Source organism: Mustelus asterias, chromosome 5 (assembly GCF_964213995.1).
Source record: "Mustelus asterias chromosome 5, sMusAst1.hap1.1, whole genome shotgun sequence".
In the NCBI taxonomy this organism is placed as follows: Eukaryota; Metazoa; Chordata; class Chondrichthyes; order Carcharhiniformes; family Triakidae; genus Mustelus; species Mustelus asterias.
This window is the reverse complement of record NC_135805.1, coordinates 116329544-116357286: the sequence shown is the minus strand read 5'-3', so window position 1 is coordinate 116357286 and position 27743 is coordinate 116329544. Positions and strand designations below refer to the sequence as shown.

Genomic DNA, 27743 nt, shown 5'->3' with positions numbered 1-27743 from the left:
TAAATGTCTGCCACTGCATCTCTATAAACCTATCCCATCATCTAATTTTCCTGTTCACTTTTGCTAGCCCTGCTTTTATACCCTCATAATTGTCCTTATTTAAGTTCAAAATACTAGTTTTAGACACACTCTTCTCTCCCTCAAACTGAATGTAAAATTCAGTCAAATTATGATCACTGCTACCTGGGGTCGCCTTCACTATGAGGTTATTTATTAATCCTATCTTGTTGCACAATACGGGGTTTAGTACAGCCTGAATGACCCAAGTATGTGCTGATCTAAAAGATTATCCTGAAAACATTCTATGAATATGTCATCTGCACTACCTTTAACCCTGTGGTTTTTCCAGTCTATATGTAGATCAAAATCGTTCATGATAACTGCTGTAATTGAAGAGTGTTCCATCATGTTTCTAACTTGTGCCTTTTAGATGGTGGGCAGGCTTTAGGAAGTCAGACTTACTTGCAGCAGAATTCCCAGCCTTTTGTTTGTCTCTTGTAGCCACAGTATTTACAGGACTCATCCAGTTAACCTTTTGGTCAATGTTAACCCCTGAAAATGTTGATTGTGGGGGATTTGGCAATGGTAATTACATTGAATATGAAGGGGAGATGGTTAGATTCCCTCTTCGTGTACACAGAATACTTCAGTGGGAGTACTATTTGTATCTGGTCCATGATATCGGTTGACATCCGCAAGCTGGAAACTGAGATTGGATGTTCACATGGAGCTCATGATACAACTATGGCTTTTAGTTTAAGTGGCATGTATTGTTTGGGGGTGGCCTTTAAAAAGGGTGCTCTGATCTCAAATTTAAGGCCACCCCCAAACAGACATCAGGACCACACCCCCCCCAACCACGGTCATCAGTATACACCACCCCCAGCAGACAAGGGGATACACCCCAACCCCCACTCACAGAAGGAGAAGCCCACCAACGAAGGAGGGTAACTGACCCTCCCCCCCTTGGACGTGCCCCTTGCATGTGCATCCTTGGCAGTGCCCCCTAGGACACTACCTGAGGAAATCCTGCAGCACTGTGCTGGGACAGCAATGACTGAATTCCAACAACCACAAACACCTTGACACAATGAGCCGAATAGATTTAGAATGCCATATCATTCAATCATTCTATGATTACAGTGAAGGCTTTATAAATGAAGAGACTTTTTTGTAAGAACAATGAAAGGCTTCAACTTCATATTTCTTTATATAGTACCTTTCACAACCTCAGAATGTCCCAAAGCCAATGGAACACTTGTGAAGTCCAGTCACTGCTCTAATGCTGGACATGCGGCAGTCAATTTAGTGTCCTTAAAAGTACTTACAACCTCATGACACAAGGCATTAAATTTCCTCAGGCTGGCTCTGACCTGGCTGGAAACCTAGAAGCAGGAAGCTTGGAATGTAAAGCTCTGCGGGGACAAGAATCTGCAACCACAGAGATACAAGAACAGCCTCTCCTTTAGTACCACTAGCTTACTTTAACAGATGCAGAGTTCCACAAATATCACAAGTGAAAACAGATAGAAAATTTGGACACAATTACTGACCATCTCTGTACCACACAGCTTCTGGCTGGAGACGGCCGAGGTTTGGTGTAAGGATCATCCGGCAAGACAGTATCATTGTCTCTCCCTCAGTGCCAAAACTCACACCAAATTTCTCACTATATTGAATATCTATATGTGTGAAAATAGGAGGTGACAACAGAGGTACTGTGGGGGGAAAAAACACAAGACATGTTAGCACATAGAAACAGTTCCTATCCATATCTAATGAGATTTGCACTTTAAAAGATTCTCTAGCCAGTACAGTATTGGACAACTATATTTATTCAGCAGCCTTTCTGCATACATTACTTTTCAATGTCAGAATCAAGTTACATATTTATATTTCTGCAACATTTTCTCTCGCATGAGTAACATTACTTTTCTTGAGGGTCAAAGGGCTGTAGTTACAAGTTAGAAAATGTCGGAGAGAAGATAGAATCGAGAACAAGGGAGTAGAAAATGCCAAATTTGAGGTTCAGTGGGCACGAGGGTGGGGGAACCCCAGTCCTGGTGTTCCCAGTTATACTCCATGTGCCTGTCGGAAACAGTCAAATGATTTAACCATTAGATGAAGATAGCCAGGCAGGGAAATATCCCATTCTGCTCTCGGGAACTAAAATGCAAAACTCAAGTCCCTACATTCCCCAAGTGTGAGAGTGCTCATTTAACATGCACATTTAAAACTACAGAATTTCTAAAAGCAGCCTGTATTTCTACTGAAGTTAACTTGTCTCTTTCAAACCAGTTTCTTCCTTGATTGCTGACAGTTGAAACATTCATTTACTAATTGAAGTAACAGAAATAAATGGAAGAAAATTCAGCAGTCATTATTCTTTCTGATTGTTTTTTAAAGGAGGGACCAATGGTAAAACTCAAAATTACTAAATGTTAGAAAAATATGCAATGGTAATTCTCATGCCCTCAACCAAGAATTATAACATTAATGATTACAATGATATATGGAATTTCAGTCTTTTTCCTATTTACTATGGCTTCACAAAATTACTTCAGAGGACAGGACAATGAAAAAGACCCATCAATGTTGACTTATGTCAATGATGTTTGTCTTTAGTGAGAGATGGTCCTGCCTGAGGCATAACTCAGTGCTGTTGAAGTTGTAGAACAGACTAAAACAAAGAGAAGAGAGGAGCCTCTTTACTTATTGTTCACCCTTCCCCCCTTTGTTTTGCTCCATCCGATAAACATTGTCTTCCATTTCTCAGTTCTGGTGCAGTGTCTTTTACCTAATGCATTGACATTTCTTCTTTTCTCAGTACTGAAATATTTCCTGTGCACCTTTGGTTGTCACTATCCCTTAAATTGTTTCCTCCCTCAGACTGCGATTGAAATTCTTTCTCCCCCCTTTCTATGCTTACTGTGCTATATCCATAGCTCTAGTCTAATGACATTCATAAAGAATGACAAGAGATGTGGCAAGTCCAAATGGGCCTCAGTAACAAGTAACAGGCACCAAATTGTAGTAAGTTCAATGTGCCCAGAATCAGAGATAAAGGCTGTGCTTTGACAGATTAGTGAATATAAACAGCGACCATATGAATCTGGACCAATAGGTCAGAAGGATCTCAAGTTCCATCCCTATTTGTACTAGATTAGCTCATCTCAGTTGGGGCAGTGATAGACACTGTACCATCAGCTTCAGTTTTTCTACAGTAGAAATCTCACTCCTGAATTCTATCCATTAACACCAAGGTGTTGGGTGAGTCCAGGATCAAACTCCACATGTTGCCTTATTCCTCTGGATCTTTATTTTGTCAATAGGTACATGGACCATATTTTGAAATACAGTGGCGCTCCACCATTTAGGCCTCAATGGAGTAGGAGTATTTGGACAAGTACTGGAGGATGACTAGTTCCTATAGAATCATATCTTTGCATGGATCATGTCTTCAGGAAACACAGAAATAAGGAGCAGGAGTAGGCCTTTCAGCACTTTGAGCCTGCTATCCCTTTCAATATGATCATGGCTGATCCTCTATCTCAACACCATATTCCTGTGCTCTCCCCGTACCTCTAGAAATCTAACTATTTCCTTCTTAAACATATTCAGTGACTTGGTCTCCACGGCCTTCTGTGGTAGGGAATTCCACAGGTTCAGCCCCTCTGAGTGAAGCGGTTTCTCTTCATCTTAGTTCGAAGTAGCCTACCCCGCATCCTGAGACTGTGACCCCTTGTTCGAGATCCCCACACCAGCCAGAGGAATCAACATCCCTGCATCCAGTCTGACCAGCACTGTCAGAATTTTATACATTTCATTAGGTCTCCTCCCGTTCTTCTAAATTCCAGTGAACACAGGCCTAGTTGACCCAATCTCTCTTTATACAACAATCCTGCCATCCCAGTCTGGTGAACCTTTGCTGTGTTCCCTTTATGGCAAATATATCCTTAGATAAGGATAACAAAACTATACAGATGAAAGAAGACTGTACAAAAAATATAGTGCTGAAGATTTCACGCTGCGTAGTTCTCAGTGCGAGTGATTATTCTAACAACAGATGATACTTAATCACAGTGGATGTAATTGAAAACTTTTACCGGTATTTACTTACAGTTAAGAGGAAGCAAGACGGAGTGGTAAGGCTCGTCATCTCCCCGGAATCCTAAAAAGAGATGGTAATTTGAGTGATTTATTGGTTAAATCATGCACCCTCCTTTATAATATATATCCCACAAATTGAAAATTGATCAAAAATACATTTATTCTGAGACTCACGTTTGACAATGACAGTGGCATTGCTTGCTGCCTCTCCATGAATGTTAAAAGCCAAGGCGGTGTACTGAGCAGTGTCACTGGTGGTGCATCTGAGAACAAAAAAAGTGGATCTTAATAGCATCACACCAACTGCAACATCCTCATTAACAACAATTTGTATAGCGCATGTTTTAATATGATAAAATGTCCTCCAATGGAGCATTTTAAAATAAATTATCACATTAAGTCATACATGGGAATATTAGGTCAGATAAGCAAAATCTTGGCCAGGAGTAGTTTTTAAGGAAGTGGGGGAGAGAGGAGGAGGGGTTTATGCAGAGAATTCCCAAGAATTCCTGGACAAACATGAGCAGCAATGGTGGGGTAATTAAAATTGGGGTGCTGAAAACCAGAATCAGGCAAACACAGATATGCCAGAAATTTTTGGGGCTACAGGATATTACAGAGATAAGGAAAGGATGATAGGAATTTTAAAAACAATCATTGCTTGACTGGGATCAAATGTAGGTCAGTGAGCACAGGGGCGATAGAGGAATAGGACTTGGTGTGAGTTAAGGCATGGGTAGCAGAGTTTTAGATTACTTCAAGTTTGCAACCCAAGCTTTATACATTTTCTATTAAAAGATTTAGGGGAAAAGAGGGCAAGAAAAAATGGCCAGATTGTAACTATTTACTCAGAAAGCAGGCCAGCAGAGGGTCAGTTCAAATAGGAGAATTCACTTATTCCACTGACCCTATAATCTTCCTTCTATGTTTGATCCTAATCTGCTCTTATGAGCTGGAAAGCAGAACACATGCAAGAAAGAATTTGCGTCCTAGATTAAATGTGCAGATCTGATCTGATGATGTCATCAGGATCCTGAGCTGCAATTTTAACCAGAGCCCTGAGCAGAGGGGAAGGATGGGGGTTGGGGTAGAGGGTGGGGCACTCAAAGTGCAGCATCAGCCCTTTCACCATCATGCCGAGAGGACCAGAAGGACACTTCCATGCCTTACAAAGTTAGGCCTCCCATGAACCAGGCTTCCCTGCTTCCCCCAGTGTTCCTTGGCCCTCAGACACTCCTCATCAATCATAGAGTCATAGAGATATACAGCACAGAAACAGGCTCTTCAGCCCACTTGACCATGCCAACCAGGTTTCCTAAACTGAACTAGTCCTTTTTGCCTAAGTTTGGCCCATATCCCTCTCAACCTTTCCTGTCCACATACCTGTCTAAATGTTGTGATTGTACCTGCCTCTAGCACCTCCTCTGGCAGCACATTCCATATTCACACCACCCTCTGTGTGAAAAAGTTGCCCCTTGGGTCCCTTTTAGGTTTTTCCCCTCTCACCTTAAATCAATGCCCTCTAAGTTTGGACTCCCCCACCCTGAGGAAAAATCCTTGGCTATTCACCTTATCTATGCCCCTCATGATTTTATAAACTTCTATAAGGTCATCCCTCATCCTCCTACACACCAGGGAAAAAAGTCCCAGCCTATCCAGTCTCTCCTTATAATTCAAACCTTCCAGTCCTGGTAACATCCTTGTAAATCTTTTTTTGTAAATCATGGCCAGAACCCCCATTAACTGGCAAGGGCCATTCCCATGGGGCACCTCCCACTGCAGCTTTCAGGCTGGTTGCTAGTTGGGATTCTGAATACTCCCATTTTACCATTAAGATTGGCAAATTCATCCTTGACCTCGTCAGCTTTTTACCTGTGACTGTACTGTTCTGATTATTATTGGGGCCTTCTTGTCAATTCAGGTAACTCTAACATCAAGGTTCTGCTCCACAAATCAGTGTAGTCTTTCCATTTAAACTGCCTTGCAAGGATCCCAGGGGTAAGTAAGATTGTGGTTTTTCTGTCCGTCAGTCATTAGGTTTCTGTAATTTTGTTGGCTTGGGAGTGCATTATCTCCAGTTACTTCAGGCAGCTTTTGGAAGTGTCTTCATTTGCAGGGATTCTCCACATTGATGTCAATATTCACCAGGATTCCCTGGGAACTATCCAGTTTGAATAGGAAAATGACCAATGTCATCCTATTATTCTGGAAAGGTGGGAGAGAAAACTGTTGATCCTTTTAAAACCCAAAGACAATTTGTCTATTGCAACAGTTTTAAAACTATTTAGTAGTTGAATTTTAGAATGATTTTAACTGTTTACTGAATTCCATGTTGAGGATAATGAGGGATGATAATAACACTGAGCCCCTCCCTCTTTATCCATTTAGCAGGCTAATTACTTTTAATGCTCTGGCTGTGTCTCTCAAAGTTCCATTGATATTTGTCTTAGGAGACTGTGCTCAGATCAATTGGCCTCAATCAGGAAGACATATGGCCTGCTACAATGGTTTCTTTTATGCCTGAACAAAGGAGAGAATTGTCAAATAGGGATAGGGAAATTACTATGGCCAGAAAGCCAACATGATGTGGGAGCGTGCTTACAATCTAACCCCAAAGGAAGGCTCACTGGAAATGAGATGTACATGAATACAGCTACAGACACTGATGGGACAATCCCAGTTAAAAGTCTAGGCCAGCTGACCTGCAGGTAAGTCCTAGAAAGGGATCCAAGCTGGTGGGTACAAGCACAGCCAAGCAACTGTCCTCAGTGAAGCCAGATACGGCACACAGCAATTTGTCACTCAAGCTTCCTGCTCACTGCAGTGTACATGGTTATCAGAATTGGGCTGTGCTTACAGTGGCTTTCACAGTCAAAATCCTACTGCTACTCAGTTTTAGGTTCATACATGCTCATTCAGTCCAAGAACCCATGGAGGTATAAGCTACCAAGAACCAGGGTCTTCAGGAGTGAAAAGGAAAAAAAAATGTAATCTAACATACACGGTGCTACCACCTTTTATCGAAATCAAGTCATTGTCCAGAATCAGTCAAAGAAAATAGCAATATTATCTTTTTTCAATAAGTGTTAACATGTGTTCAGTGAATAACTCATCATTTATTTACTAATACATCAGATTATTTAAATGACATTAGTTGAGTGTGGCTTCAACACAATTAAAAATTATTCATGGCTTTTCCAGCCCTCTACCACCACAGACATTAATTCACATTATTCATTTTCATTAAGCCACTGCTCCTTTAAAACCAGTATCAAAATAATTTATCAGAAAATCCTGAGAAGTGATAATTATTTAAAGTGGCATTTAGAGAAGAGGATTACAGCCTGGAATCCCACCCTGCAATCCAGTTTCCAGTGAAAACAAAAGACCGATCTCAGGGTGAGAAAAGGGAATATAACATATGACTAAAATTGTATTTGAGCTATAACACAACAGAAAGACTTTCACAGCAATAGACACTGAAGCGCAAGTTACTAATAGGTACTTCACAACTCCAATAAATATAAATGTACCAACAAATAAAATGTCAAAAAAGCACTATATATACCCAACGGAGATTGACATGGATACAGGTTCAGATAATCCATGGAGGAGTGCAATTCTGGCAGTTCCACCATGTAAGTGTTTCACTGTCTACACTTAAGTTCCCCTATTCAGGGGGAACCTCCAGTAATGGGCCGTTGGTGGTTTGCGAGCATTTCTGTGATACTTGCCTTTCAAAGACCCTGTAAACGGTGGGAGAATGTGGCTGAGGGACAGATTTAGGGTACGTACCTAGTGCGACCAAACTTACATATGCTGACGCTATAGAGTTCGAGTTAGGACAATGGGGAGCACATGACCTACGAAGACCCCTCCTGGATCTGCCCCTCACTCCTCATCAATGGCTTCTCAGGGATGGGTAGAGGTTCAACCTCCACAAGGTTATCCAAGAAACATACCTTAAGGCCAGAACCCTGTTGAGTTTGTGACAATTCCACCAAACCTACAATGGGAGGTCACCAGAAAAACTGGGCAATTTTGACCCCCTTAATTCTACAGTCAATTAATGAAGTACAAACTTGTGCTGTATAATCAGTGAAATTCCAAGCTTAAGAATTCTAAGGGAGTATTAGTAAAACCTTAATGACTAGTCTACTGCACAGTAATTTGAATAGGATCATGTTACTGTGCAATATGTACTCAGAATCATCCATATCATTCAACATATGTGATTTAAAGATGAATTACTTTCTTGGCCAGGCAAGTGTCTGAGTTGATCCCAGTGTTCACCACCAGGTGGTGGAACAGCAGCCTGAGCCTTTGTTGACCAAATGTTCTCAGTTGGATGACTGGAATTTACATAATGGTCCAGAATTTGCTGGATTGAGTATTTCACAGTCTACATTGAGAGCTGGATCATTTTCCTCGCTCTTCAACTCTGGCTATTGTGCTCGAAATGCGAATTTATATCCTGCAAGTTGAGGGCAAATGGGTATCTGGGATTTCAGTCAACAATGGAACCAATCATCAATCTCCTAAACTAATAATATTTCAGGATAAGAACTGAATCCAAACAAAAGAAATATTGTGAATTAGAGTCAAATTAGATACAGATAGAGAAATAAATAGAGAAGGAAAAGAGCGGATTGCGAAAGAGAGAAAAAAACAACAGACAGAAAGAAAAAGCAAGAAAATGTTAAAATGGAAAGTTTATTAAACCTCAAGCAACAATTTAATAGCAGCAAAAATGAGACACCACAGTTTCATTGTTCGCCTTCCAGACTGGAGGTGCTGCCAGAAACATTACTTACCCATTAACAAGGCCTTGGTATCAAGAAATAATCCCCCTAACTTTTTGTGGCAAATCTAATTCATTTTTATGTCATAAGTCCAGCAATTGTTTAACATTTGTGGGGTGGTTAATGGTAGGCTGGTTTTGCAGTTTTATATTCGAGTAGTGCAAATCACTCAGCTAATCAAAACTTACATGGGTAGCTCTTGCCTGCCTCAAATTACTGGATTTATCAGGTTGCACAATAAACTTGCCATTGTTTTCCTAGCAAATTCTAGATAATAAACAATCATTGGCAAGTTGCTTTGTTTGGTTATTCTTCAGCTCCTTCCCTTCGACTTTCTACTCATTATACATGAGGGGTTCCAGTTTAAAAGCATAAATCACCCCAATGGTCATTCTTGATGGGTATCTTTGGACAATTCTGTTATGAATCTGACCTCAGCACTGGAGGGAGGTAAATAGACTGACCATGTTCTATAAAATGTGGAATAGACTTGTGGAAATTGACAAAAACAAGTACCTGATGCCCTCTGGCAATGAAAAAACATGAGGTAGTCATCCACGCACAAACTACAAAAACCATTGTTTCCAAGACAGTGTATCAACAATCTTTCCTCATAGGGACAACCTTTTATGCTTAACAATTGGTAATAGTTAAGCCTTAAACTAAGGAAGACCACTTCTGCTGTGGAAGCTGTATTTTGCTTGTGGTGCTGCCTAGTTTCCAATCTTCTGTATTTATGATTTTAGCTAGTTATAGGCTGGACTGAAGTGTGATGTCCAAAATCTTAGATGACAAGTTGAAATCCAACATAACTTTCAGTGTTCATCCTTACTGCAATATACTGTCATTGTTCACGGAAGGTATTCCAGATGATGGAGGCATGATTTATTCACAGGATATCTAGTGCAACAGTTGGAGGGGATAAAGATATTATTGAGCTTAAACAATGACACACCCACTTGCCCTTTAACATTCAAAGTTGAGTGGCAATCTGCTATTCTGCGCTTCGTCTTTTTACCCTGAAATCCAGCCGAGCCTTTGTCACCAACCTTCTGACTCAAACCAGGTGAAGATTGGTTCGGCTGGTTGGGGAGGTTTGGTTAGTTGGGGCAGTCAGGTGGTCAGTGAGGGGGTGAAGGTCAGGTGATCAGTGGGGGGGGGGGGTGTTGGGATCAGGTGATCATTGGGGGGTGAGATGGTCAGGAGATTTCAAGGGAGAGTGAAATATAGGGGGACAGTGACAGGAGAGTCCTGTGTGGGGTGAGGGGGGGTAGGTTAGTCCAGTGGGGCATTAGTGGGTAGTCACGAGGAGTGGGGGGGGTTAGACAGAGGGCCCTGTGGGGGCTCAGGAATAAGTTGGAAGAGGCGGGGAGGTTAGTGGGGTAGTTGGGGGGAATCCAGGGGTGGGCTGTCAGCAATCCAGTTATGATGTGGAGATGCCGGCGTTGGACTGGGGTAAACACAGTAAGAAGTTTAACAACACCAGGTTAAAGTCCAACAGGTTTATTTGGTAGCAAAAGCCACACAAGCTTTCGGAGCTTAGAGGGGCTTAGAGCTCCGAAAGCTTGTGTGGCTTTTGCTACCAAATAAACCTGTTGGACTTTAACCTGGTGTTGTTAAACTTCTTACAGTAATCCAGTTACCCATAGATTGGAAGTGCTTTTAATTCTTCTAACATTTTCTGGGTCCTGTAAGGCAGTAGAAACATTATTCCGTACTTGGTTCCCATCACAGGGCAATGGTCCAGTGGCAGTCTGAACTTCCTGGACAGTCACTGTGTAATTCATAACTGGGGACTTCAAGGGAGGGATTCCCCAGCACAGCTTTGGGGTACCTCCCGGGGTATCTGTCCTGGAGTTCAGATGGGCCCACATATTTAACATTTTAAAGCAAATCATACCACATGAAAATATTGATTCAGGTTTTGCTGGTGGAGGCCATCTCATGTTGTGACCGTTCAACTCAAGACTTTTAAAATCTCATCATTAAAAGTGTCCTGACATCATTAAGTAGCAGAACTAACATTTTGCAGGGAGTGTGATTTATATTAATGACACCAACAGGGAGCTTGAGGGTGAACTTTCATCCATGTAACTTATCCAGCAACCTGAGTGAATCACAACCTATGCGGTATCCCTTCCTTGTCACAAACTACTGGGCTATTCAAGTTTGAATAGTGGTGCGCGCATTAAACTTGCCATTATTTTTCCAGCTAACTTTGGCCATATCAGCAATGCAAAAACTAAATGCCTATTTTTCTTTTTGTGTTGCATATGGCAGATCATAGAATCACTAAATTTATTTTTACGTAGGCAAGTATTAAGATCTTATGTATCAGATATTTTTGAACACCATAAACCAGGAGCAGAAAAAACAGAATTAGAAAGGTTTCAAATCACTGACTTAACTTGGCCTTAGTAACAAGGTGATAGCCAAAAGAATCTAATCTGCTATGAGGGAGCGGGGATCCAATGGCAAACAGCTCAGCACTTTGGTGAGGACAGCTGTGATTGACCAGAGCCACAGCACAAATGAGGAAAGCAGATGACCTCATTCATCTATATCAGGTGGAAGAGAACATTGTGCCGAAACCTCAGAGAGACACACTGCCAATCAAAATAACACTTCCAAAAATGATAGAAAATGTCCTCCTGTCAACCTGAACTGCACGTGACTTTACAATCTTTAAAATGATGTAAAGCTTCAGTCACTCGCTCTGATAGTCATTAACATTATCGCTTCTCTTTGCTTTGCTGGTTGGATTATTGAATCTTACAGCTGGAGGTCAGAACAAATCAGTCAGACATCCAATCCATAAACCATTAGAACACGAAGGGTCATTGCCAGGATTTGGCTTTCATTGCAGCAAAAAGAAAGAACAAAATCTCTTTCAGTTACTGCATGAAGTCAGAAAAAAGGAGGAAGGATAAACTGAAAGTAATAAAGAAAGAGCATGTATATCCAAGGTTAGATCAGCATGTGTCTGGTGTACACATGAACATTAAACATACTCCAAACAAGTGGGAATTCACACAGATGCAAAACATGTGCTTTTATGTTAGTAACGGAAGGTTCCCAGCTGATATACAAATGCTGATTCAACCAAAGTCAATCTCGGCTGCATTTTACACAGAGGCAGTGGCCCAAATCATCAGCTGTAAAGTTGGGACAGAGCCCATTCCTGCTAGCCCGGGAAGCCACAACAGAATTTACTGTTATCAGGCAATTAGTTGCTTGAGGTCATGGTTTTCATCCCCCTGAGGGAAGATGTCCCACTTCTCCAGATCTGGCACCACCACCAGAAGCGGTATCCATGGTTGGTGCTGCAGTCAGTCCGCGACAAGTGATGGAAGGTAAGTGAGACAACCTGTCCAGGGACAGTCAGGAAGGCTCCATCAGTGTGGGAAGGTGCTACGATTGGGAGACTGTACAGGATGCGAAGAAGGTGTGGGCATTCAGGTGGGGGAGGGCGCAGGGTAGATGGCTCTTTCTGCTGAGGGGGGGTGGGGGGAACCCTCCGCTAGGAAGAGTGCCCAAACAGGTGGGACCACTCCCCTCCCCCACCAAGCCCATAGCCAGTCCGCTATGTAGTGTGGGCAATCCCCGTCCCGTTGCTGGTAAAATACCATCAGCATCCACACAACACCCCTCACACCCACCCTCATTGCTGGTAAAATACCATCAGCACCTATGCAACACCCCTCACCCTCACTGCTGGTAAAATACCATCAGCACCCACGCAATACCCCTCATCCTCATTGCTAGTAAAATACCAATGGGGGAGAGGGGTGGGTGATGGGCACGAGTCTCACCCAATTTTATGCCCCCCTTTCTGCCAGTCCCCTCCCGCAGGGGTGGATGATCCTGGCCTCTTGTGTTCTTCTCTATTGAATCCCCAAACCAGCCTTTATCCCATCCTCTTCTCAGAGGAACAAGGCATGTTGGGCAACCAGCCACAGGCCAATCCCCATTCACTCACTCTCATTTACAGGTAGGGAGAGGTAGGGAGAGGAAAGTGTTGGTGGATAATTTAAAGAGTGGAGATTTTGCAAGAGGCTCCCCCTCCCCTACCTTTCCTCTGAACAATCTTTGAAAACCTTCCCAAAACAGACAGATTCCAAGAGGATATCCAACGGCAAATGTCAGCAGACTAGTGAAGCACTGGAATGTAGGAGAGGAACCAGACCAAACCCCATCCTGTCCTCAACAATGGGAACACTGGGGGTGATCTTACTGGCTTGTCCCACCAGATGATTGGCGTGCCGAGCCGGTAAGAACGCGAGAGAGGCGAAAAACCGGCTTTATGCCCAGTTTCCTGCCTTTCGCGAAACTACCAGCACTGTAAAGCTGGTGTAATCAGCCTCGCACCCTGGAAGGTTATATAATATTTATAAGCTGATTTGAATATCATTAGTGAGTTCTGGATGCAATTGTTCGGGCTCACTCGCCTTAATGGCCTCGCTGGTGGAGATCCTCACTGGTGAGGATCACATATGGTCCCCATCAATGGAGACCAGATATGATGGCCTTGCCGGTGGGATCGGAGGCCATTGAGGCTCCACCAGTGGTTGAGGGCAGGAGGGTCAGTGCCCCTTTGGCAGTCCTGGCCTGACATTGCCAGCATGGCAGTGCTCAATGGGCACCCTGGCACTGCCCACCAGGCACTAGGCAGTGTCATGGGGCAGAGCCGAAGGGGAGAGGGCAGAGCCTGATGGGGTGGGGCCTAAGGAAAGGCAGATGTGGGGGAGCTGCGCACTCTGCAATCGAGGATTCTTAGGGGCGACGATCGGCTGGTTAGGCTTTGGGGTGGCAGTTTGCGAGAGGGAAGTGATATCTGGGTAGCAATTAGCCGGGGGAGGGGGGATAAGGATAGCGATTGGCTGGAGAGCCCAGCAATTGGAGGGATGGGGGGGGGAGTGATCTATCTCTCTGTCCTCTGTACATTTGTACACAGAACACTGAGAGATCGACACATGCACAGTGGTGCCCTCTAGCTGTGAGCAGCTGGTTTTCTGGCGAGAATAGACTCTGTCCACTCCCCCTACTGGCGTGAATCACACTTTGCCTCTTCTTTCACACTAAGTGGCATAAAATATCATCTGAAAGCTCGCCTAAAAATGGGCATGATTCTCTCCCGTTTTCATACACATTTGGCACTTGGGATTTTTTTGGTAAGATCGCCCTCACAGTGTTTTCAAAATGGTGTCCGTTCCAGGCAGTCAGCAGAGAAGTGATGAGATTAACTTGTTCCCTTCCTAGCCCAGGGCTGCTGAGGCTATCTCTAGTTATTGCAATGTGGATCAGCTTACTAAGCAAAAGGAAAAATGACCAGGATGTCATCTGGATGCTCCAACAACATGTCATGTGATGATTTTCCCACTAAGTCATTGGAATGATTGTTCATTGGCAAAGTTTTCAATGAGAATTATAGAAACTGATTATGATGATTGACTTAATGAATCAAACATGGAACCATGCAAACAATCTATTTTTTAAAAAGTAAATGAAAGGTGTAAATGGGAAAGAATATAACGGATACAGAATAATAGACTTGCTAACAAAATTAAAGCCTAAGGCAGGTTTGTCCAACCTTTTCAATCGGGGGGGCTACGTTTGAATATTATGCTCACTCATAATGACAAAATTTCAGAAAGATAAGATTTTGGAGATCAATAAACTGAATTTCAAACAAAAAGTTGGGCTATTAAGGAAAGAAACAAGTTCTGAGCAAAAGTAAGACAATGCACCAGCAATAAATTGTTAAGCTGAAAATAAAGTAAGTGATAAAAAATAAACAGCATGTGACGGGGTCAGTGTATGTGAGCAGTACATCAACCCTTTCCATCCTCCAACATCATTAGGGGTTTTGCCTTCACCTGAAAACTGATGCGGAACCAATCTGACAATTCAGTAGGCCCAGCCACCTATTTTCCTGCCGCGATGGGTTGCATTAAATTCAGCCCATCACGTAAAAAGAATAAGGAGGCAATTTAAGCAAAACAGTACAATTTGAAATGGGGCAATGAGTACACACATCCTTGAATCTAGCAGGACAAGTTGGGGAGGCTGTTAATTATACAGGATTCTTGCCTTTATTGATGGAGAAATAGAATACAAAAGTAAGTCATGCTAAACCTCTATTCAACAATAGTTAGGCCTCACCTAGACTATTATGTTCAGTTCTGAGAACTGCATTTCAGGAAGAGTGTTAAAGTCTTGGAAAGGGTTAAGAAGAGATTTATTAGACTGACTGCAGGAATGGCGGTCTTCAGTTATGTGGAGAGACTGAAGACACTGTCGTTATTCTTAGAGCAATGAAGGTTAAGTGGAAATTTGATATTCAAGGTCATAAACAATTTTGATAGGATAAAAAGGCAAAACTATTTTCCAGAGGAAGAAGGGTCAGTAACCAAAGGACACGTTTAAGATAATTGGCAAAAAAAAAGATGACAAGAGGAAATTATTTTTTCCACATGGCATGTTCTTGTGACTGGAATGCATTGCTTGAAAGTTGATAGAAGCAGATTCAATGGTAACTTCCAAAGCTCTGCCAAAAGCCAGCACAAGGCACAATGAGCTGAATGGTCTCCTTTTATGCAGTAGTTTTCTATGATTCGACGGAAACACAATAAAAAAACCACAATCATGATTACCATGACCTCTTGAAGCTTCTTTTATATTTCTGTGTAAACTCACCGGTTAATCTCCAAAGAGTGAACTCCGTAGTAGCTATCCATCCTATATTTGGCTGGTTCACTTGTTTGATCAATGTAGACGTCATCTTTATACCTTCCAGTAAAAGACAAATAAGTCAGATAATCTACTTCTGGATAAAGACAGGGGATTAACACCAATGTTAATTCATTTTAGTCAGGATGAACAAGGAGATGCTTCACCTCAATGAGATTTATGACCCCACCCAATCTCATTTATTAATCTATGATTGGAATAATAGATTTCCTACACTGTAACAGCAACTACACTTGAGAAATACTTTGTTGGCTAAAAAACACGTTGGGACATCTTGAAATCATGAAAGGTGATATATATACAAGTTTTTGGGTGGGATTTTTTTCCACCCCTTCCTGCCAACAGGATCTTCCAGTCCACCAGTGAGTTTCCCAGCGGTGCAATGCAAATGGTCATTAACTTCAGCAGGACCACAAGATCCCACCAGCGGCAAATGGTGAACTGCCTCTGCCATGAGAAAACACTCCAGTAGGCCCCTCGGGCCTGCTCTGCCATTCAATAAAATAATGGCTAATCCGTATGTGTTTCGAGTTCTACATTCCACCTACCCCGATAACCTTCGATTCCCTTGCCTAACAAGAATCTGTCTACCTCTGCCTTAAAAATATTCAGTGACCCCACCTCCACTGCTTTCTGAGGCAGAGAGTTGCAAAGTTGCACAACCCACTGAAAGAAAAGGATTCTCCTAATCTTTGTTCTATAAGGGCAACCCCTAATTTTAAAGGAATATGCCCTCTTCCTGAACTCAGCCACAAGTGGAAACATCCTTTCCATATCCACCTTGTCAAAATTATTCAGGATCTTATATACTTTAATGAGTTATCCGGCTCCTTTCTAAACTCTAGTGGAATCAAGGCCAGCCTGTCCATTCTATCTTCACAAGACAACCCTTTCATTCCTGGTGTCAATCTAGTAAAACTCCTCTGAACCACCTCCAGCGCATTTACATCCTTCCCTAAATAAGGAGACCAAAACTGCACATAGTACTTGAGATGCGGGGCGGAATTTTCTGGCCGCGCTCACCCCAAAACCGGAAAATCCCTTCCGAAGTTGGCCCCCTTCCCACTATGATTCCTGTGGCTGGTGGGACAAGAAAATTCCCCTTACTTATTATCCTTACTTTTATGTTCAATTCCTCTCGTAATAAAGGAACGCATTCCATCAGCGTATGGACGTCATGGTGGCACAATGGTTAGCACTGCTGCCTCACAGCGCAAGGGACCCGGGTTCAATTCCGGCCTCAGGTAACTCTCTTTGTGGAGTTTGCACGTTCTCCCCGTGTCTGCACGGGTTTCCTCCGGCTGCTCCGGTTTCCTCCCACAGTCTAAAGATGTGCAGGCTAGATTGATTGGCCATGCTAAATTCACCCTAGTGTCAGGAGGAATTAGAAGGTTAAATATGTGGGGTTACAGGAATAGGGCCTGGGTGGGATTGTGGTCGGTGCAGACTCGATGAACCAAATGACCTCCTTCTGCACTGTAGGGATTCTATGATTCTTCTATGATTCCCATTGTATTTCCATACTAGCTTTTTATGACTCATGCACAAGAACACATAAAGCTCTCTACAATTTGGAATTCTGTAGTCATTCCCCCTTTAAGTAATACTCTGCTGTTTTATTCTCCCTGCCAAAGTGAACAACTTCACATTTTGCCACATTATACTCCATCCACTAGATTTTTGCATCTCATTCAACCTATCTATATCTGTCTGCAAACTACTTATGTCTTCTTCACAATATATTTTTCTACCTATCTTTGTGTCATCGGAAAATTTAGCTACCATGCCTTCTCTCCCCTCATCTAAGTCATTGAATTTGTAAAAAGTGGAAGCCTCAGCACAGACCTCTGTGGGACTGCACTCCTCACATCCTGCCAATCAGACAAAGACTCATTTATGTACACTGTGCTTTCTGCCACATATCAGATATCGTCAGACTAATTGTTTACAAGCATTATCATCAAGTCGACCTTCATCTACCCTTCCTATAATATTTGGTCTCATGAAAAAAGACATGTGCTTGTACCGGTGACACTCCAGCTGGGATTTTCCGCTCCCGTTCACATTGGGTGGGTTCAACAATGGGAGTGGAAAATGTCATGGGAAATCTAAGGTCATGTTTCACGGTGACGGGAAAATATGACACAGTTGTTCACCATCCCCCTCCGCCCCCCACCCCCGCCCCCCCCCCCCCCACACCCCACACACACACCCCCACCCCCCATCAGTGAAGGGCCACCTTTCCCAACATTAGACATCGGGAACATTATTATAAAAAAATTACATCATTATCAGGTCCAGAATTAGCCCCTACGTCAAAATATCCATCCATGGCAGCATGATAGCAAGATGGCATGAAGCATGACTCGTTTCTGAAGGCACCTGGCAAGCTGTACCCCCAGGGGAGCTCAGCTGAGTGTAGCGCTCAGGGAGGAGGTGATGATGCCCAGGTAGTGACTGGATAGTGCCATGGGTGCCAGGGCAGTCAGTGGTGCCAGGGTAGTACCAGGGGGATGCACCTGGGTGAAATTTTTTTTTGTTGTGCACTGGGGCGGACTTTAAAAAATGGCGCCTCAGAGTATCAAGTGTCTGAGGTGCTGGCAGGCTAGGTGAATCAGTGGGACTTTAAAGTTTTTCTTTCAAAGTTCCAGAGAAAGCCGACATTGCTGTCAGGAGCTTCAGTGCTACTTTTCCCACCCAACATCAGCCTTTGCCAATACTGAGGAGAATCTTGGCCTTCGTTTCAAGCTTAGCATGACTAGTTTTAACTGGTAATGTACAAGAAAGATTACCTTGAGATTTCAACTCATTTGTTTTGAACTTGAATATCTTATGGAGATGTGTGACATTCTCAATGAAATAATCCTTAATCACCCCTTCTTTGTATTTCCCAAATCCATGGTAATTAAAATACCTCTTATTTCAATCTGAATCAAGCACCCATCTTAAAACATTGCATGCGGTATAACAGGTATTGCACTACAAGGCTAATGCTTAATTGATAGTCATTGCAACCTTTGCTTTCAAATGGAAAACATGCCTATTAATTGCATGAGGAGCAATGGTGGGGGGGGGGGGGGGGGGGGTATGGTTGCTGATGTCAAAAATGGACCACTCCTAATTCTGCATCATTTTAACCCAAATCTTGAAACAACAGGTATGGGGGCATGGATCATCAATCTGCCTTTTTATCCCATGTTAATGTGGCGTGTTTGGAAAATGTACAGCCTTTTCTGGGACATCCCTTCCTAAATGATGCCTATCCAGAGGCTCCATGGACTCTTCAGAAAGACCCAAACCTTTACTATATTAAGGTAATGGGGGTCACCTTCTCTGGTCAGTGCAGCTTCAATGGGAGTTGAAAATTTTCAGTTTAATTTTTCTTTAGCCCATTTGGACCAGTGAAGGACTGTGTTCTTCCTTGCAGGTGCCAGCTGGCTTTGGTCAGGATACACCCTGGCAGCTGCCAGCAGCCCATTCCAGCTAGGCCACACACCCCATGTCCAGAATGTTGGACAGTGTCTCTGGCATTAGACAAGGGGCCCACATGCCATATATGGCAGCAGAGCAGGGCACCAGATATTTCCAGGCTTATACACTCAAGGTTTGCAGTGAAACTTGAACTCACAACTTTCTAATCTGAATCAGTATTCCTCCAAACGGACTAAAGCTGACACTTAAAAATGTGGAACATCCGTAATTCACATAATTTCCAGATGTTGATTAATGAGGATGCTCAAACTTTATTCCAATTCCTCATGCAGACTAGTGAAAACTGATACAATGAAGCAAATTCCATTCTGTAGTTCAACAGGGATGCAATGAATAAGTGGACTTTAGGCGCTCAGCCACAAGAGTTAAATTCCAGTAAAGGATGCAAACCATGTCATAAAACTATCAATGGAGGATTTAATTACTTTGCTAGGAAACCCAGCCCCATGTGGCATCAGGGGTCAATGTACCCTGTAAATACTTCCCTTGACAAACTAAATTTGAACAAGACCCAATGACATACTTATGATCTATTGAGCCTCAGATAATAGTTGAAGAATGGTGTAAATTGGTCAGAAGGTAGAGCCTGCAGATAGAGATGAGCTGTTGTTTTCCAGTAATCAGAAATAACCAATAATCAGTAATCAAAGGTAAAGCCATGAAGTCATTGCTTTGCACCTTTCCCTCAGTATTTTATTTGATGTAAATTGTAAGAGTTAAATTCTGATCAGCAAAGTTCACAGTGGAGCTGAATGACTTCATACCACATTTCTGTTTGAGCTATTTTAGGCAGGTGTTAACTTGATTATCTTAAGTGATGCCCGATGCCTGCATAAAAATAGCACGCATAGCAATGTAGCACAAGCACATTAAGCATTCAAACATGAACTTTACCAACTGGAATGTAGCCTTGTATGTCTCAGCTCAATGCTTTATTAAATATGAATACTTATTCGCATTATTACTAACACTGTCTGCGAGGGAGATTGCAGGCTTTACGGGCGCCAGCTGTGATCACTGTGTATTAGAGATACAGATGGTTTGTCTTATTGGAACAAGTCAATTTAAGAAAGCTGTAAGACTTGAATGTGATATTTTTAATCGTTATAACCAATTTCTTCCGTTTAGAAACGTTGTTATTATCAGGAATGTGACTGCAGTTTGCAATTATACTGACTTGTGAGTCGCTGACAATATTATATCTGAAGCACCAAACAACAAGTTAGATTTATACAGAGATTTTAAGTTTAGGTTTTAAGTTTATTTAATAGCATCACTAGTAGGTTTACATTAACACTGCAATGAAGTTACTGTGAAAATCCCCTAGTCACAACATTTCGGCACCTGTTCGGGTACGCTGAGGGAGAATTTAGCATGGCCAATGCACCTAACCAGCACCTATTTCAGACTGCGGGAGGAAACCGGAGCACTCGGAGGAAACCCATGCAGACACGGGGAGAACATGCAGAATCCACACAAACAGTGAGCCAAGCCGGAAATTGAACCCAGGTCCCTGGCGCTGTGAGACACCAGTGCTAACCGCTGTGCCATCATGCCACCCTTTTGATGTAGTGACATGTCCCAGGAGAGCAGTCAGGCAGACATTAACATTGAGCCAAAGAAGCTAACATTAGGAGAGCAAATGCTTGGTCAACGTGATAGGTTTGTAAGGGGAAAAATACAAGGGAGCACACTTTAAAATGGCTGCCTGGCACATAAAGGGTTAACTGGGAAAGAAGCCAAAAAAGCAGACACAGGCTCCTGCTGTTCAGAAATCACTTTAAATCAAAACCTAACAGACAAGCCATTTCCAAATCACAGACAGTGACTCATAGCAAACAAACACCTCAGGAAGCCAAGCCAAGGGTCAAGACATCTTTTAAGATAAGGAAAACCCGAAACAAAGAGCTTAGCTTAACCTTAGGAAGCGGGAAAATATGAATGCGAGGAAACCAATTAACACCTGAATGAGCCAAAACTAACCATTGATAGATACAGACATGAGGAAATGTACCCATTCATATTATGTTAAATGTCTATACCTGTTTGTACTTGCTTAAACGATGTGATAATGTTCGAATCACCGGTTTACCCATTGTGTAAAGGGTATAAAAATGAACCGCTCCTGACATTCGAGTGAGAGATGGTTTGCTACAGACATGTGCCTTGTCTCCACGGAGCTCCGTTTAATAAATCGTATTTTCTGAATCTCGAAGTCTGACTACCAGTGGATTTTTCCCACAACAGGTTTATTGAAGCATCTTAAAGAAAGAGAAAGCTAGAGAGGAGGAAATATTAATGAAGGGAATTTTCATGGCTTTAGGGTCTAAAAGGCTGAAAGCATCATTGCTAAAGATGCAGCATTGGAATTGGAAGATACACAAGAGGAGCACCACAGAGATAGAGAGAGTCACAGCCCAAGGAGAGATGTAAGCATGAGGTTGAGAATTTTACAATCTAAGCATTGTCAGCCTGGGAGCCAATATAGATCAGTGAGTATGGGTGATAGATAAATGAAACTTAGTGCAAGCTAAGATTCGGATAGAAGAATATTGCTGAGTATTTGCAGTGGGGATTCAGACCTTGTGATGAATATCTGCTGTAGGGTTTCAAGGTTAATCAGTAACATCTACTTTGATGGTTCCAATCTAACCCAGGCTCTGCAGCTAACAGGATTACTTACAGACATATGGAGAGGCAGTGGCCAAGATCTGGAATTCAGCTATTTTTATTGGAGGTTGTGTGTTTTATACATCATCTTCAGAGCTGATCACAACTTTTCTATTTAAAATAGTCTGTGATTTGGTTTTTGATATGGTTTATATCTAGCCAGCCAGTTAGAGCATGCATGTGCCATACAGTATATATGTGCCTTCATTTTAAAAGTTGCTTCTGGCATGGTCTTCGTGCATGAATTCAGCACTTCTCAACACTAAAACAACTGCACCCCAATTACAAATTCAAATAGTGAGCAAAGCAAGCAAGTGATTTCTTTAACCTGTGTCCGTGAGCACACACTTTCAGTGCACAGTGTCAACGTGACTTACCATCTGACTAATGGAGTGGGAAATCCTTGAACAGTGCAGAACAATTTTACAAAAGAGTTCTCCCAAACTGTGTGGGACCTTAACCGGACAAGAAACTCAGGAGCACGGCACATCGTATCCTCACGGACATGTCTCTGCACAGCTGTTCTTTCCTCTTCCTGTTTTAACAGATTCCATTAAAAGCAGTTGATTACACCATCTCAAGCAAACTGCTCAAAGCTGTCAACTGAGGCTGCCATTGGGACTTGTCAAACTTACCATCCTCCTGAGAGCCATCATGTCTACCCGCTCATGGGTAGACCTTCTGAGTTTAGCAATCTCAGTCTCCATCTCCCGTAGTTTGGTGCCATAAAGAAATGCTCTTGCCTTAGTCTTGACTTGTCCCTCTTCACCTTCACTGTTAATCACAAAACAAACAGAAACTTTTCAAAAGTTCTCATGTTCTATCCATGTTTCATTCTGAACACAGCCTTTCCATGATTACATTGGTTTATAAACAAAACATCAACCTGGTATTTCTCTGCTAACATATACGGTCATTGCTCTACAGGTTCCAATCTGGGGCTGCTAAGATGTTGCCACTGCTTCTTGTACTGCCAGCTCCCATGTGAGCTATGTGTTTCTCAGCGATATCCAAATGTTGATTGGTTTTATAATTGGCACATACTTAAAACAATACAGCACAGGAACCACTTGACCACTTGGGAACTTTTTATAGCTCACTGATTGCAATTATAATGCAACCAGTGCAAAGCTTGATGAGCACAAGATTATCACTGGGCATTGTCTGATACTCATGCCTAAACTGCACTTGAAAATCACAGAGAAACCAAATTTGCCGCAAATAATGTACCATTTCAGAATTTGTGGATGCTGGAAACCCATCTCCTCCTCCTTCTCAATCTGTGCATAAGAAACTTTCCGTATCTATGTGGGAATTCTACACATGTAAATAACTGAAATAACTAATCCAGTAAATCAAGATCTATTAGAATTTTCTTTGCAAACCAGTCTGCAAAATCATATTTGCCATTAAATAATTTTATAGTTTTAAAATGAACAGAATTATCCATTTTCAGACAGCATGTGCCTCCAAATTCTCGCCCTCTTTGTTGCCTCCCGGGTGCCAAGGTCAGGGATGTCTCTGATCGCGTGCACAGCATTCTAAAGTGGGAAGGTGATCAGCCAGATGTCGTGGTACACATCGGTACAAATGACGTAGGTAGGAAGAGTGAGGAGGTCCTAAAGAGTGAGTACAAAGAGCTTGGAAGGAAGTTAAAAAGCAGGACCCCGAGGGTAGTAATCTCAGGATTGCTACCTGTACCACATGCCAGTGAGGGTAGGAGTAGGATGCTTGGGCGGATGAACACGTGGCTGAGGAACTGGTGTAGGGGGCAGGGTTTCCGATTCTTGGATCATTGGGACCTCTTCTGGGGCAGGTGGGACCTGTACAAGAGAGACGGGTTACACCTAAACTACAAGGGGACCAATATACTTGCAGGGAGGTTTGCTAGTGTTATTGGGGAGCATTTAAACTAGATTTGCAGGGGGATGGGAACCAGAGTGCCAGAGCAGATAGTGGATCAGGGGTAAAAAGACAGGTTAGTCCAAGCAAAATCACAAATGGAAGGGTTGAGTGTGATGGAAATAACCTTTTGAGGTGTGTCTATTTCAATGCCAGGAATATTGTGGGGAAGGCAGATGAGCTGAAGGCGTGGATAGATACATGGAAATATGACATTATAGCCATTAGTGAAACTTGGCTACAGGAGGGGCAGGACTGGCAGCTCAATGTTCCGGGGTTCCAATGTTTCAGGCGGGATAGAGGCAGAGGGATAAAAGGTGGGGGGGGGTGGCATTGTTGGTCAGGGAAAATGTTACAGTGGTACTCAGGCAGGATAGATTAGGGAGCTTGTCTACAGAGGCCCTATGGGTGGAGCTGAGAAACAGGAAAGGTATGACCACATTAATGGGGTTGTATTATAGACCACCCAATAGTCAGCGAGAATTGGAGGAGCAAATCAGCAGAGAGATAGCTGACAACTGCAAGAAACACAAAGTTGTGATAGTAGGGGATTTTAATTTTCCACATATAGATTGGGACTCGCATAATGTTAAAGGTTTAGACGGGGTAGAGTTTGTAAAATGTGTTCAGGAAAATTTTCTACGTCAGTATATAGAGGTGCCAACAAGAGAGGGTGCGATATTGGGTCTCCTATTGGGAAATGAGTTAGGGCAGGTGATGGATGTGACTGTGAGGGAACACTTTGGATCCAGTGATCATAATGCCATTAGTTTCAACCTGATCATGGATAAGGATAGATCTGGTCCTCGGGTTGAAGTTCTGAACTGGAAAAAGGCCAAATTTGATGAAATGAGAAGGGATCTGGCTCCACATCGTGTGGATTGGCACAGGCTGTTCTCTGGTAAGGATGTAAATGGAAAGTGGGAGGCCTTCAAAGGAGAAATTTTGAGAGTGCAGAGTTTGTATGTTCCTGTCAGGATTAAAGGCAAAGTAAATAGGCATAAGGAACCTTGGCTCTCTAGGGAGATTGTAACACTGATTAAGAGGAAGAGAGAGTTGTATGAAATGTACAGGCAGCAAGGAACACATCAGATGCTCGAGGAGTATAAAAAGTGCAAGAAGCTACTTCAGAGGGAAATCAGGAGGGCTAAAAGAAGACATGAGGTTGCTTTGGCAGACAGAGTGAAGGAAAATCCAAAGAGCTTCTATAGGTATGTGTTAGGAGCAAAAGGATAGTGAGGGATAAAATTGGTCCTCTTGAAGACCAGAGTGGTAGACTGTGTATGGAACCAAAAGAGATGGGAGAGATACTAAATGGTTTTTTTGCATCCGTATTTACTGAGGAAACGGGCATGGAGTCTACGGAAACAGGGCAAACAGGTAGGGAGGTCATGGAACCTTTACAGATTAAAGGGGAGGAGGTGTTTGCTGTCTTAAGGCAAATCAGAGTGGATAAATCCCCAGGACCGGACAGGGTATTCCCACGGACCTTGAGAGAAGCTAGTGTTGAACTTGCAGAGGCCCTGGCAGACATATTTAAAATGTCAGTATTCACGGGGGAGGTGCCGGATGATTGGAGGGTGGCTCATGTTGTTCCGTTGTTTAAAAAAGGTTCCAAAAGAAATCCGGGAAATTATAGGCCAGTAAGTTTGACGTCGGTGGTGGGCAAGTTATTGGAAGGTGTGATAAGGGATAGGATCTACAAATATTTGGATAGACAGGGACTCATTAGGGAGAGTCAACATGGCTTTGTGCGTGGTAGGTCATGTTTGACCAATCTATTAGAGTTTTTCGAGGAGGTTACCAGGTAAGTGGATGAAGGGAAGGCAGTGGATGTTGTCTACCTAGATTTCAGCAAGGCCTTTGACAAGGTCCCTCATGGGAGGTTAGTTAGGAAAGTTCAGTCACTGGGTATACATGGGGAGGTAGTAAATTGGATTAGACAGTGGCTCAATGGAAGAAGCCAGAGAGTGGTTGTGGAGGATTGCTTCTCTGAGTGAAGGCCTGTGACTAGTGGTGTGCCGCTGGGATCGGTGTTGGGTCCATTGTTTTTTTGTCATCTATATCAATGATCTGGATGATAATGTGGTAAATTGGATCAGCAAATTTGCTGATGATACAAAGATTGGAGGTGTAGTGGACAGTGAGGAAGGTTTTCAAAGCTTGCAGAGGGATTTGGGCCAACTAGAAAAATGGGCTGAAAAATGGCAAATGGAATTTAACGCAGACAAGTGTGAGATATTGCACTTTGGAAGGACAAACCAAAGTAGAACATACAGGGTAAATGGTAGGACTCTGAAGAGTGTAGTTGAACAGAGGGATCTGGGAATACAGGTACAGAATTCCCTAAAAGTGACGTCACAGGTGGATAAGGTCATAAAGAGTGCCTTTGGTACATTGGCCTTTATAAATCGGAGTATCGAGTAAAGAAGTTGGAGTGTTATGGTAAGGTTATATAAGGCATTGGTGAGGCCGAATTTAGAGTATTGTGTACAATTTTGGTCACCTTGTTAGAGGAAGGATGTAAATAAGGTTGAAAGAGTGCAGAGAAGGTTCACAAGGATGTTGCCGGGACTTGAGAAGCTGAGTTACAGAGAGAGATTGAATAGGTTGGGACTTTATTCCCTGGAGCGTAGAAGAAGAGGTGTATAAGATTTTGAGTGAATGCAAGCAGGCTTTTTCCACTGAGGCTAGGGGAGAAAAAAACCCAGAGGGCATGGGTTAAGGGTGAAAGGAGAAAAGTTTAAATGGAATATTAGGGGGGGCTTCTTCACGCAGAGAGTGTGGGAGTGTGGAATGAGCTGCCGGATAAAGTGGCAAATGCCACTTTTAACATTTAAGAAAAACTTGGACGGGTTCATGGATGAGAGGGGTGTGGAGGGATATGGTCCAAGTGCAGGTCAGTGGGACTAGGCAAAAAATGGTTCGGCACAGACAAGAAGGGCCAAAAGGCCTGTTCTGAGCTGTAATTTTCTATGGTTTCTATGGTTTCTGTAGGTGCTGGGATGCAGTCCTTTTCCCTCTTCTGTAGGTGCTGGGATGCAATCTTTTGAGTGCTCTACACTCTCTGAACCAAGTAACCATCAGCTGTACTTAAGCCTAAACAATAAAGCCCGCTGATTGTGGGACACTGCTCCTTGCATAAGGTCTCTGCCAAGAGAGAATCAGGTCAATTTTCAGACCCTACAATTTTACCATCTGCTCTTCTGTTAAACAGCGATCCAGGAGTGTAGCCCCTCATGGCCATTTCCACTCTGCAACAAGGGACAAGAGCCCTATCGGGAAATCAGCCATGTCATGTGAAGATGGTATCCGCAAAATGTTAATGATAACATGTTAACATAACATTATTGACAGACCTGCTACTAAATGGAGGCACCGTGTATTCGGGAACTTCTTCTTCGAAACAATGACAGACCCTCTTGGCACAAGGACTGAATTTGCCAGCGTGAAACATACTTGAAGAACTTGCAAGTGATGAACTAGATCTGAAAAGGTGAAGAGAAAGCAAACATTGTTTTAAAAAGTAAAGCAGCAAATCCTGAATGCGAATTATTACACTTTTTAAACTCCTCTTACTGATATAAAGGGACCCTTTCTTCTGTGCTGAGATGTTACAGAACTGTATGCTCATTTTCAATATAAACTCTGCCAGTGCAGAGTAAGTGTCTCGCCTTAGAGTTAAATTCCCTTCAATTTTGTAATATGTTCAATTACCTCAATATCTGTCAGTCAGATTGAATGACCAAAATCCCAGGATACTAGCACACTGCACCCTGTGGTTTTAATTACAGCAATTAACTAAATCCTTTATAATAACACTCAAGACACAAAGAACAAGAGGATCCAGGGTTTAATTCCAGTTGTATATGTGGCTCCAAGTTCATTTAGCATTGGCACCATGTCATTTCAAAAGTGCACATTCAAACCCTAAAAGCTTGAGGACACAGCAATACAGTAAATTATTTTAATTGTTTGAATATATTTAAAATGCAAACTATAATGCAATTATTCTCA

General features: G+C 42.6%; 1 protein-coding gene across 1 annotated transcript in view; it reads right to left on the bottom strand.

Annotated features, from left to right (window-relative positions):
• The window catches only part of myom2b (myomesin 2b), a 119084-nt gene that overhangs the window by 72137 nt on the left and 19204 nt on the right, over nt 1-27743 (bottom strand). The window contains exons 4-10 of the mRNA XM_078213233.1: nt 27086-27214; nt 22460-22598; nt 22202-22359; nt 15609-15701; nt 4285-4373; nt 4121-4171; nt 1554-1718 (exon numbers count right to left, since the gene is read on the bottom strand). Of these exons, the coding sequence (XP_078069359.1) occupies nt 1554-1718; nt 4121-4171; nt 4285-4373; nt 15609-15701; nt 22202-22359; nt 22460-22598; nt 27086-27214 (824 nt within the window). The remainder of the gene's footprint in view (nt 1-1553; nt 1719-4120; nt 4172-4284; nt 4374-15608; nt 15702-22201; nt 22360-22459; nt 22599-27085; nt 27215-27743) is intronic.